General features: G+C 42.2%; 1 protein-coding gene across 13 annotated transcripts in view; it reads right to left on the bottom strand.

Annotated features, from left to right (window-relative positions):
- mphosph9 (M-phase phosphoprotein 9) overlaps positions 1–12,683 on the bottom strand; it is a 112,825-nt gene that overhangs the window by 44,468 nt on the left and 55,674 nt on the right. For 12 of the 13 annotated variants that reach the window (XM_078227116.1, XM_078227121.1, XM_078227113.1 and 9 more), the window contains 5 exons: positions 11,770–11,857; positions 9,409–9,624; positions 9,011–9,058; positions 8,811–8,875; positions 2,651–2,755 (listed from right to left, as the gene is read on the bottom strand). In XM_078227116.1, the coding sequence (XP_078083242.1) occupies positions 2,651–2,755; positions 8,811–8,875; positions 9,011–9,058; positions 9,409–9,624; positions 11,770–11,857 (522 nt within the window). The remainder of the gene's footprint in view (positions 1–2,650; positions 2,756–8,810; positions 8,876–9,010; positions 9,059–9,408; positions 9,625–11,769; positions 11,858–12,683) is intronic. The other variant, XM_078227122.1, reaches the window with a different exon arrangement.

Raw genomic sequence — 12,683 nt, 5'->3', positions numbered from 1 at the left:
AAACACATCTACCCCAACTCTCAATGGTTTCAAAACTGGCAGATCTACAATTGATATGATCTTCTCAATCCGGTAGGTACAAGAGAAAAAAAATTAAGTTAAAAGTTTATTAGTTATAAGTAGGCTTACATTAACACTGCAAAGAAGTGAAGTTACTGTGAAAATCCCCTAGTCGCCAAACTCTGGCACCCGTTCGGGTACACTGAGGGAGAATTTAGAATGGTCAATGTACCTAACCAGCACGTCTTTTGGACTGTGGGAGGAAACCGGAGCACCCGGAGGAAACCCATGCAGGCACGGGGAGAACATGCAGACTTCGCACAGACAGTGACCCAAGCCGGGAATCAACCCAGGTCCCTGGCGCTGTGAGACAGCAATGCAAGCCACTGTGCCAAGAACCAAGGAAGCCACTATATATTGTTTTCATCAATATTACCTAGGCATTCAACCAAGTGGGCAGAGGCAAACTACTAAGCTGATGGAAAAAGATTTGCTGTCCACCAACATGATTCTTTTTTCCATGATGGGTAACCCTCAAGAGATCTGCAGTGAGGTCGAACAGGCTCATGTTCTGGCATATTCTTCTCTTCGCTGCTGTCATATGTTTTTATTCATTTTTTATTCATTCATGGGACATGAGCGTTGTTGGCTGGCCAGCATTTATTGCCCATCCCTAGTTGCCCTTGGGAAGGTGGTGGTGAGCTGCCTTCTTGAATCGCTGCAGTCCATGTTCTGTGGGTTGACCCACAATGCCATTTGGGAGGGAGTTCCAGGATTTTGACCCAGAGGATGCGAAGGATCGGTGATATATTTCCAAGTCAGGATGGTGAGTGGCTTGGAGAGGAACTTGCAGGTGCTGGTGTTCCCATTTATCAGCTGCCCTTGTCCTTCTAGATGGAAGTGGTCGTGGGTTTGGAAGGTGCTGTCTAAGGATCTTTGGTGAATTGCTGCCGTGCATCTTATAGATAGTACACAATGCTACTGAGCAACAGAGGGAGTGAATGTTTGCCGACGGGGCGCCAATCAAGCGGGCTGCTTTGTCCTGGGAGGTGTCAAGCTAGTTCAGTGCTGTTGGAGCTGCACCCATCCAGGCAAGTGGGGAGTATTCCATCACACTCCTGACTTGTACCTTGTAGGAGGCGAGTTACTCACCACAGTATTCCTAGCCTCTGACCTGCTCTTGTAGCCACTGTTTTTATGTGGTGAGTCCAGTTGAGTTTCTGGTCAATGGTAACCCCAGGGATGTTGACAACGGGGGATTCAGTGATGGTTACACCATTGAATGTCAAGGGGCAGTGGTTAGAGTGTCTCTTATTAGTGATGGTCATGGCCTCGCTTTGTGTGGCGCGAATGTTACTTGCCACTTGTCAGCCCAAGCCTGGATATTGTCCAGATTTTGTTGCATTTGAACATGGACTGCATATAAATTCTACTATATCTCAAAAACAGGCTTCATATTGCTGCTGCCAATAACTGGTCACTATCTCCAGTCTTCAATTAAATAGAGAAAATCCTCCCCTCTTGTGTTGATTCTTTAATTCTCTGGTGGAATTAGATCTCAACGCCTTAAAGTCCATATTTGCATCCAATCCATATTCACCATGTCCATATTTGGGGAGGCACAGAGCACGATAGTTAGCACGGTTGCCTCACAGCACCAGGGACCCGGGTTCAATTCCAGCATTGGGTCACTGTGTGTGGAGTTTGCACATTCCCCCCGTGTCTGCGTGGGTTTCCTCCGGGTGCTCCGGTTTCCTCCCACAGTCCAAAGATGTGCAGGTCAGGTTGAATGGCCAAGCTAAATTGACCCTAGTGTCAGGGGATTAGCAGGGTAGATATGTGGGATTAGGGGAATTGGGGGCCTGGGTGGGATTGTGGTTGGTGCAGAATCGATGGGCTGAATGTCCTCCTTCTGCACTGTAAGGATTCTGTGATTAGAATGTGTGGGTGGAACATGTAACACATTTATTGCCCATCCCTAACTGCCCTCCATTTCAGAGGTCATTTGAGAGTAAACCACATTGCTGCGGGTCTGGAGTCACACGTTCCTGACCATGTAAGGACGGCAGATTTCCTTACAGGGTATTTCCTTACCAGGACAATAATAAACCAGATGGGTTTTTACGACAATCAACAATGACTTTTACTTCCAGATTTTTATTGAATTCAAATTTCACCATCTGCTGCGGTGGAATTCGAACCCAGGTTGCCAGAGCATTACCCTGGGTCTCTGGATTGTTGGGCCAGTGATAATTCCACTGTGCCGCTGCCTCCCCTCTACTTACATACCAGAACTAATGGAAAGCTGTTCAATCTTGCTTGCCTTAGATCCAAGACAAAGGTACCCCAAGTCCTGGCCAAGCAGTAAGCCCAGAGAAAAAAGAGAAGTCAGAGGCTTGAGCACCTTTTCAGGCCACTATCTTCCTCTGCAGCAATGGACACTGCCATACCAAGGTGGAGCTCCTGGGCCACATCAAGAGATGTTTAATACAGAGTTGATCGCTATGGCACAAACCACTGTCTTATGAGATGGAAGGCAGTCATCAATATTTCAACATTCAAATACATTTTTTGCATTAGCCATCATATTAAAAAAGGAAAAACCTATTAACTTCCTTGATGGTGTAACCAGTACATGTAATGTTCCTACCTACTGCTTGATGTCCGTGAACAGCTATGGGCATTGGATCGGACCTTCATGTAGTTTTTCTCATGTTCTACTTGTCGAATTTGAGCCTCAAGTTTTGAAACAACCCTGAAATACAAGAATGAACATTTTTATGACTAATAAAATAAAATTCAGCATATATATTCATTTATGGGATGTGGGTATTGCTGGCTAGACCAGCATTTATTGCCCATCTCTAATCATCCTTCAGAAGGTGGTAGTGAGCTGCCTTCTTGAACTACTGCAGTCCCTGAGTGAAAGAATGGCAATATATTTCCAAGTCAGGATGGTGAGTGGCTTGGAGGGGAGTTTCCAGGTGGTTGTGTTCCCAGGTACCTGCTGCCCTTGTCCTTCTAGATGGCAGTGGTCATGTGTCTGGAAGGTGAGGTAGCAGTGGTCGTGGATTTGGAATTACCAATGTCCACCCTCAAAAGCTGCATTAGTTCTGATGAAAAGTCACAGACCTGAAATATCAACTTTCTTTTTCCATAGATGCTGCTAGGCGTGCTGAATTTTCAAACTTTGTTTGGTTTTATCTCAATAGTTACAGATTCAAATGCATAATGTAACGTATACTGGTCAACAAACTGCTCATTAAAAGCTACCCCAAAGCAGGGAAAAGGAATTTGTGCTAGTGTTGCCCTCCCAAATGGGAAATGTTCAACCTCTGCCCTATCGCCTGATTCATAGCCATGATTAGAACTTTGGTAATAGCGAAATGCTAGAGTGAGCAGGAAGTTGCATAGTCACAGTGGGACAGCACCACCAAGCTGCATCACCTATTGTTCTACAATGTTAAGTAAAACGTCTGATATGTCCCCCTTTTCTAGCCCCACTCTCCCGCTCAGTCCCATACACTTTGGTATTTTTTAAAATCAATTATCAAAGTCCAATTTCAAAGAATTTACAAATTCAGATTGATATCATATTCACCAGACCAAGGACACGTTCCACACATCGCAACCCTCCATAGTAGATGATTCCATTCTCCAACTGCAGCCAGAGAACACTCTGCTCTCTCAAGTTTTGGTAATACATCAGCATTTAACCATTAAACTTAAACCAATAATAGTGTTTTAAACTTAAATAAAGGCAATTACAACGATTTGAAGACCAAGTTAGCTACAGTGAACTGGGAAAATAAGTTAAAGAGTAAAAAGTAGATAAGCAGTGCCGGACATTGAAATAGATTTTTTTGAAGATATAGTTAATTGAGAAAGAACACTATAAAAGGTTGCATCATTCGTGGCTAACTAAGTTAAGGATGCTATCAAATTGAAAGAAGAGTCAAATAACTTTTTTAAATTTGATTTATTATTGTCACATGTATTAGTATACAGTGAAAAATATTGTGTCTTACGCACTATGCAGACAAAGCATACCGTTCATAGAGTAGGAAAGAAGAGAGTGCAGAATGTATTGTTACAGCCATAGCTAGGGTGTCAGGAAAGATTAATTTAATATAGTGTAGGTCCATTCAAATGTCTGATGGTAGCATGAAAGAAGCTGTTCGAGTCGGTTGGTATGTGACTTCAGACTTTTGTATCGTTTTCCCCAACTATAATGTGGGAAAATGCAAGTTGCACACTTTGGCAGGAAGAATAAAAAAAGCAGGATATTACTTAAATGGAGAACAGCTGCAGAACTGAGGTGAGAGGCGCAGTTGGGAGAGATATCACCCAAGTGAGACACAGTCCGAATGAATATATTTGGGAATTTGGAACAAAGTTTGAATTAGGTGTGAAGGGGAGGGAGTGTTTATTTTTATTCATTCATACGACATGGGCGTCGCTGGCTGGCCAGCCTTTATTGCCCATCCCTAGTTGCCTTGAGACGGTGATGGTGATCTGCCTTCTTGAAGCGCTGCAGTCCACGTGCTGTGGGATGATCCACAATGCTGTTAGAGAGGGAATTCCAGGAATTTGACCCTGCGGCTATGAAGTAAAGGTGAAATATTTCCAAGTCAGGATTGTGAGTGACTTGGAGGGGAACTTGCAGGAGGTGGTGTTCCCATGTTACTGTTGCCCTTGTCCTTCTAGATGGAAGTTTGGAAGGTGCGGTCTAAGGATCTTTGGTAATTTAATTAATTATTTCAAACACATTAAAGATGGCAAGTCAGGTGAGGTGTTAAGGCTGCAGCATGTGGGAGCTTCAGGATAACATTGTAATCTAGAGCAAACACATCTGCAGTAAGTATTTACAACTGAGGGAGCTTTGGATCAGAGTCATTGAGGTAGAGACTGAGCTGCGGATAATGCAACAAATCAGGGAAAGAGAAAGTCATGACTAGTGGTGGTGGACAGTATAGTGGTGTGGATTGACACTGTTTCTGCAGCAAGAGTCCAGATGGCTGCGTTGCCTGCCTGGTGCCAGGGTTTGGGATATCTATGTTGGGCTGGAGAGGAACTTGGAATGGGATGGGGAGGATCCCATTGTCATAAGTGGAATGAGGTTCTGCATTGACAGTGAGAGGAACTAGGTGGTAGATTAAACAAGAGAACTTCCGAGGTTATAATCTCTGGATCATTACCTGAGCCATGTCCAAATTGGCATAGGGTACATAAAATTAGTGAGATGAATACAAGGCTCAAAGACTAGTGTGGGAGTAATGGGCTTCAGTACTGGGGAAAGTGGGGTCTGCAACATTGGGACAACCTACATCTGAACTACACTGGGATCAGTTTTCTTGCAGACTGCATAACTAACGGAGAATGCTTTAAAATAAACTGAGGGGAGGGGTGGGGGGAATAGTGCTTGAGAGGGGATATGTAAGCTTACAAAGCAAAAGGATATGACAGCATTGCAAGGCAACTATTTGATAATGATATCCAGAGTGTGACAAGAAGGGACAGAATATGCAGACATTTTTTAAAAAGCAGCAAATAAGATCGAAGGGGGAAAAAATGGCAAAAAGGCAAAATTAAAGGCTCTTTACTTAAATGCACGAGGATTGATAAAGTTTTAAAAACCAACAAAAAATGACCAAAAAAATTTAAGGGGAAACAAACTATAAGGGTGAATTGGCAAGTAATACAAAAACGGACAGCAAGAGCTTCTTTAAATACATAAAAAGGAAAAGACCAAAATGAACATGAGTCGCTTGGAGAATGAGACTGCAGAAATGATAATGGGGAACCAGGAAATAACAGAGGAGTTAAATAAATTCTTTGCGCAGTAGGCTGGGCCTCTACTCATCGGAGATTAGAAGAATGAGGGTCGACCTTATTAAGACATATAGGACTCTCAGGGGGCTTGAGGATAGATGCTCAGAGGTTGTTCCCCTGGTGGAAGAGTCTAGGGCCAGACAGCATAGCCTCAGAGTAAGGGATTGCCCTTTTAAGACAGAGATGAGGAGGTATTTCTTCTCTCCGAGTGTAGTAAATCTGTGGAATTCTTTACCACAGAGGACTGTAAAGGCTTAGTCATTAAACATATTTAAGGCTGAGAAAGACAGATAATTAATCAGTAAGAAAATCAAGGGTTGTGGGGATAAAATGGGAAAGTAGAGTAGATGATTACATCGGATCAGCCATGATCTTATTGAATGGCAGAGCAGACTCGATGAGCCGAAAGGCCTACTTCTGTTCCTATATCTTATGGTTTTGGATGCAGAAATCTAGGTATTGTAAAGCATGAGTCACAAAAGCTACAGCAAGTATATAAAAAGGCTAATGGAATGCTATCCTTTATTATGAGCGGAATTAAACATAAAAATATGGATGTTATCCTTCAGGTATACAGGGAATTGGGGAGACCACAGATCAAATATTGTGCGGAGTTTTGGTCTCCTTATTTAAACTAGGATGTAAATGTGTTGGAGGAGATTAACTGGATTGATACTCAATCCTGGAACACCTGGATAACAAAGATGCTTATGTCAGACTCCTATTTACTGACTACAGCTCAGCATTAAACACAATTATTCCGAAAAACTTCATCCCCAAACTCTGTGGCCTAGGGCTCGGCTCCTCCTTCTGCGACTAGATCCTAGACTTCCTAACCCACAGACTGCAATCAATAACGATAGGCAACAACACCTCCCCCATGATTATCCTCAACACCAGTGCCCCACAAGGCTGCGTCCTCAGCCCCTTACTATACTTCTTATACACCTATGACTGTGTGGCCAAATTCCCCTCCAACTTGATTTCCAAGTTTGCTAATGACACAACCGTAGTGGGTCGGATTTCAAACAATGATGAGATGGAGTACAAGAAAGATTTAGAAAATCTGGTTTGAACTGGTGTGACATCAATAATCTCTCCCTCAAGGTCAGTGAAATGAAGGAGATAGTCATTGACTTCAGGAAGCGTAGTGGAGAACTTCCCCCTGTCTACATCAACAGGGCCGAAGTGGAAATGGTTGAGAGCTTCATGTTTTTAGGTGTCCAGATCACCAACAACCTGGTCCCTCCACGCCGACATTATAGTTAAGAAAGCCCACTAACTCCTCTACTTTCTCAGGAAGCAAGACAACTCTCACCAACAGATGCACCACAGAAAGCATCTTTTCCGGATGTATCAGAGCTTGGTATGGCTCCTGCTCCAAGCAAGATGGCAAGAAACTATAAAGAGTTACGAACACAGCCTAGTTCATCACGCAAACTAGCCTCCCATCGATTGACTCTGTCTACAATTCCCACTGCCTCAGAAAAGCAGCCAGTATAATTAAGGACCCCATACACCCCGGACATACTCACTTCCATCAGGAAAAGGACACAAAAGTCTGAGGTCACGTACCAACTGACTCAAGAAAAGCTTCTTCCCTGCTACTATCAAACTGTTGAATGGACCTACCTTGCCTTAAGTTGATCTTTCTCCACACCCTAGCTATGACTGTAACACCACATTCTGCACCATCTCCTTTCCTTTTCTATGTATGGTATGCTTTGTTTGTATAGCACGCAAGAAACAATACTTTTCACTGTATACTAATACATGTGACAATAATAAATCAAATCAAATCGAATGAGCAAGTTTCCCTAAGAGGAAAAGTTAGATATACTGGGTTTGTTTCCACTAGAGTTTAGAAGAGTGAGGGATGACTTGATGGAAGTATACAAGATCCTGAATGGTCTTGACAAGGTGGATATGGAAAGAGGTTTCTTCTAGATAGCTATGAAGCTGAGTCTTTGAATAGTTTGGGATAAGCAGTTTCTTGAATATAGGGAAGTCAAGTGTTCGAGGGAAAAGGCAGAAGTGTGGAGTTGAGACCAATATCAGATCAGCAATCACTTTACTGAATAGCAAAACTGGCTTGAGGTGCCATATAGCCTAATGATGCTCCTATTTCTGTTCTTGAGGTGTCAATCTTGCCTGAGTCAAAAGAACATGTTCTAAACCAACTCAAAACAAACATAAAATCAAGTTGACCCTCACAGTGCTGTACTGAGCAAGTGCTGAACTGTTACAGGTGCCATCTTTCAGGTGATTATGTTAAACTGAAGTCTAAGTTTGCCTAATGCTTAAAAGATACCATGGCATTATTTTGACATGGATTTGTTGTGACAGGCTTTATATGAAGTATCACACTGTTCACAAAGTAATTAAATATGCAACTGAGGGATTCAGAGCAACTCATAAACTATGCTGCAAAAGATCACAAAAGATCATAAATCTGGGAAGTGGTTGTAGGTTTATTGTGAATTTGGAAGGCTATTTAAGTATTTGTATATATGTTTATTTATGGGCACTCTGTCACTAAACACAAGAAAAAACAATGGTGAAATCTAGATGCGTTATGAATCAAGTCAGTGGTTGATTAACTGTAAGTTTATAACACAGGGGCTAGTTGATCCACTGTACAGCAATCCAAAACAATTCTATCGCCCAGTGATAAATTTCCAGCTCTAAATTAAAGGGCTATGACCTAGATTCTCTTTTTTTTTACAAAGTATAAAGCTTGTAAAGAATATGGCAGGTAACCATGACAATATGAAAAGTATCAATGGGTCTAGCATCAAAGAATATTCTGCGATGACAATGAATTCTGTAGCTTGATCCTACTCTAATATAAATTTTTCATACATTATTGCAGCCAAGTATATACGATCACTCTCAAAATTACATTAAAAAATTCTGTGTTAAGCTTCTCAAGAAGCTTTACAGCATTCTGTAACAAAATCAAGATCCAATATACTAACCTTTTCAGCTCCGAGATTTGAGAATTTGCATCAATTAGTTTATCTTCTGTACTATTCAAAGTCTCCTAGCCAAGAATAAAAAAAAGAAAAAATACAAAAAACTCTGTCAACATTTATGTCCCACATGAGGATAATCACCTAGGTTTCTGGCAATGAATATGTTGCAACCTCCCAAAGTTAGCAAAGAAATGTGAAATTACCTTTACTTGTTCGTGTTCTTTTCCTAGTGACTCATATTCTGTAAGCAGCTGCAATGGGAAAGGGAGATTAGCTTTTAGATTTGAACCAAAGATAAAAAACTGCATTTAAGAATTCTGTTAATGAAAGAACGGAGTCAAAAGCATGTGACAATAATAGGAGTGAAAGCACTCCTGCAAAAACTCTGCAATAAAACACAGGAAACTGATAAGTATTAAGTACTGACTCTGTGACTCTCTCTGCACCCTCTCCTTTCCTTCTCCCCTATGTAGTCTATGAACGGTATATTTTGTCTGTATAGCATGCAAATAGTACATTAATACTTTTAATGTACCCCAGTACATGTGACAATAATAAATCAAATCAAAACTCAATTCATGTAAGTGAATTCAAAACTCACATTCTGTAATATTTTGTGCTCTTGTTTCATTCTGGCATCTTTATTATCGGAGTGTTTATAAGCTTTTTCAAAAGCCTCTTCTAGGTTTTTCAGCCTGCTATTGAGCTTGTTGATCATGTTATCTTTGTCTTTGTTGTCTTTTCGCATTTCATCAAGACGCTGTTGCAATGCGTGAGACGCGGCACTAACTGCATCATAGCGCCCTGGCCAATTAGCCTAACCAAAAGTACAAGAGTAATCTTGAACAGTGGGAAATAAAGTGACTATACATAAATTAACATTGCTATTCAGCCTGCTCCGCTTTTTAATACGATCATGGCTGATCTTGAACAGTGGGAAATAAAGTGACTAAACATAAATTAACATTGCTATTCAGCCTGCTCCGCTTTTTAATACGATCATGGCTGATCGAACACTTCAATGCCTTTACACCAATTATCCCCACAACCCTTTACGTTATTGTTAATGAGAAATCTCTGCTTTAAACATACACAATGACTGAGCTTCCACAGCCCTCTGGGGTAGAGAATTCCAAAGATTCACAACCCAATGGGTCTGATTTTACCATTTTGATTCTAAGTGCTGAATCTGGGAATGTTTCAGATCCCCCATACGCACTCTGCCTGAAAAAAAAAAGCAGCGATTCTGAATCGCACTGCAGCAGCCTGTGGGCGGGGCTTATCATACCTGAAATGCTGCTGCTCCGATCGGAGCCTTCAACTGCGCATGCGCAGTAAAAAAAAATAAAAACGCACCCCTGCCATATCGCTCCTGGGCCCGATATGGCCTCCCCCCTGACCCCCACAGACATTGCCCCACTTCCACAACAAAACTGTCCCCCTTATCCACGCTCCCCAGCCCCCACTACCCAGACCGATCACGGCCCCTGGTCTCCCCACCGATCGCACGCAGAGTGGCAGCAGACTGCCCCCCCCCACGCCCCCAGAGAGCCATCTGACCCGCCTCCCTCCTTCACCACCAGAAGCTCTGAACTTACTTCCTCAGAAACTGGAGCACCTGAATCGGACTTTTGCAGACCATGTCTGTTTCGCGCCGATTCTGGATGGGCGAATGTGTTGGTAAAGGGGGAAATGCCGGTAAGTTTGGGCGTCCAGCCAATTTAGATGCATGCAAATGCATTTAAATTGTTGTCGCGCCCGAAACGGGCGCAGTCCCAATCGTGGTCATTTTAGGCGCTTGGTAAAAGGGGAATGGGCGCGGAGGCAGTCGCGGATCACGCTACTCGCCTCATGCCCAACTTTACCAAGTTTTCGTGCCCGAAAACGGGCCCCATGTGTAAAGAAGTTTCTCCTCATCCCAGTGGCATCCCTATTGTTTTGAAATTATGCTTCCTTGGTTCTAGACTCCCCAACCAAGGGAAGCATCTTACTTGCATCTACCATGTCTATTCCTTTAAGTATTTTGTAGGTTTCAATTAGATCACCTCTCATTCTTTGAAACTCTAAAGAATATAGGCTCAGTTTGCCCACCCTCCCTTCATATAACAGTCCTGCCATCCCCAGAAAAAGCCTGATGAACCTCTGCTGCACTCCCTCTATGACAACAATAATCTTGCTGATGCAAGGGAACCAAAACTGCACAGTACTCCAGGTGTGGTCAAACCCAACTCCTATACAATTGAAGCAAGATCTCACTGCTCCTGTACTCAAATCCTCTTCCAATAAAAGCTAACATTCCATTAGCCTTCCTAATAGTTTGTTGCACCTACATGCTAGGCTTCAGTGACTTATGGACAAAAACAGCCAGGTCCCTTTGTACATTTATACTTTCTAATTTCCTAACATTAAGGAAATGAACTAGCAAGTTATTAGAATCACAGAATCCCTACAACGTAGAAGAGGTCATTTGGCCCATTAAGTCTGCACCAACCTTCCGAAAGAGCACCCAACATAGGCCCAATCCTATGCCCTATAACCCCGTATTGATCAATCCAGCTCAACTGCACATCTTGGATACCAAAGGGCAATTTAGCATGACCAATCCACCTAACCTGCACATCTTTGGACTGTGGGAGGAAATTGGAACACCAGGAAGAAACCCACACAGACACAGGGGAGAATGTGCAAACTCCACACAGACAGTCACCCAAGACTGGAATCAAACCCGAGCCCCTGGCACTGTGAGGCAACAGTGCTAACCACTGTTATTGTTGGCTTTTATCTAGATGTGTTAAGCTGTTAAATACAATCCAAACTCTATTCATTGTACAAATGCTTTCCAAATTATTACAATGGTTTTTACTCAAGACTAAAGGTCAGCTCGCTCAAGGTTTCTGTCCACAATACTTGCTCCAAATTATACATAAAAGTTTCCTTCAATCATTCAAGGGCTTCTACCCACCAACTGCATTTCCATTAAGTAGTTCTTGTTCTCTAGGTTTCGAATACGATCACCAGCTTCAGTTAAAGCTCTTTCCAGTTGTTCACATCTGAAAATTCAAAATACCATGAGAAATAGTGCAAAGATTTCCATTAATCAATTAATAAACACAGAATCATAATAATGGTCACAGTACAGGAGGTTAATCCTCCCATTGTGCCTGTGCCAACACTATGCAAGAACAATTCTACCAGTGCCACTCTCCCGCCTTATTCCCCATGACTCTGCAAATTTTCTCTTTAGATAATTATCCAATTCATTTTTAAAGCCATTATTGAAGCTGTCGCTATCATACTTGGGCAATATTCCAGATTCTAACCATATGCTGCATAAAAAGTTTTTTTTCTCATGTCACCTTTGGTTATTTTGCCAATCACCCTAAATCTGTGTCTGGTTCTCAACCCTTCAGCTATTGGGAAAGGTTTCGCCGCCTGTCCAGGCCCCTCTATCAGATCTCCTTCCAATCTTCCCTTCTCCAAGGGAAACAGCTCCAGCTTCCAATCTATATTACTAAAGTTCGCATCCCTGGAAACAATTTTGTAAATCTTTTCTATACTGTCTCCAAAACGTTCCTAAAATGTGGTGCACCAAATTCGATAAATTTAGTTGAGGCTGAACCAGTGATTTATAAAGTGAAATGATGATGTGAACCTCTTAGAATACAAGCTCCCTGATTAAAACAATAATGACTTGTCTAATCGAGGAGCCATGCCCATCTATAATGTGGAGTGTCAGGGTTACTGGCACTCTGGATTTATACTCTGTATGAGGATAGAGCTAGTTATATAAATAAATTTAAGTTTGGTGAAGGGATATCGGCCTCTGAGGAGTGATTTCAGTGATGATGAGGTAAAGCATGACCCTTAAGGAATTTG

The sequence above is a fragment of the Mustelus asterias genome, chromosome 13, assembly GCF_964213995.1.
Source record: "Mustelus asterias chromosome 13, sMusAst1.hap1.1, whole genome shotgun sequence".
Classification (NCBI taxonomy): Eukaryota; Metazoa; Chordata; class Chondrichthyes; order Carcharhiniformes; family Triakidae; genus Mustelus; species Mustelus asterias.
This window is presented reverse-complemented; position numbering and strand designations above follow the sequence as displayed.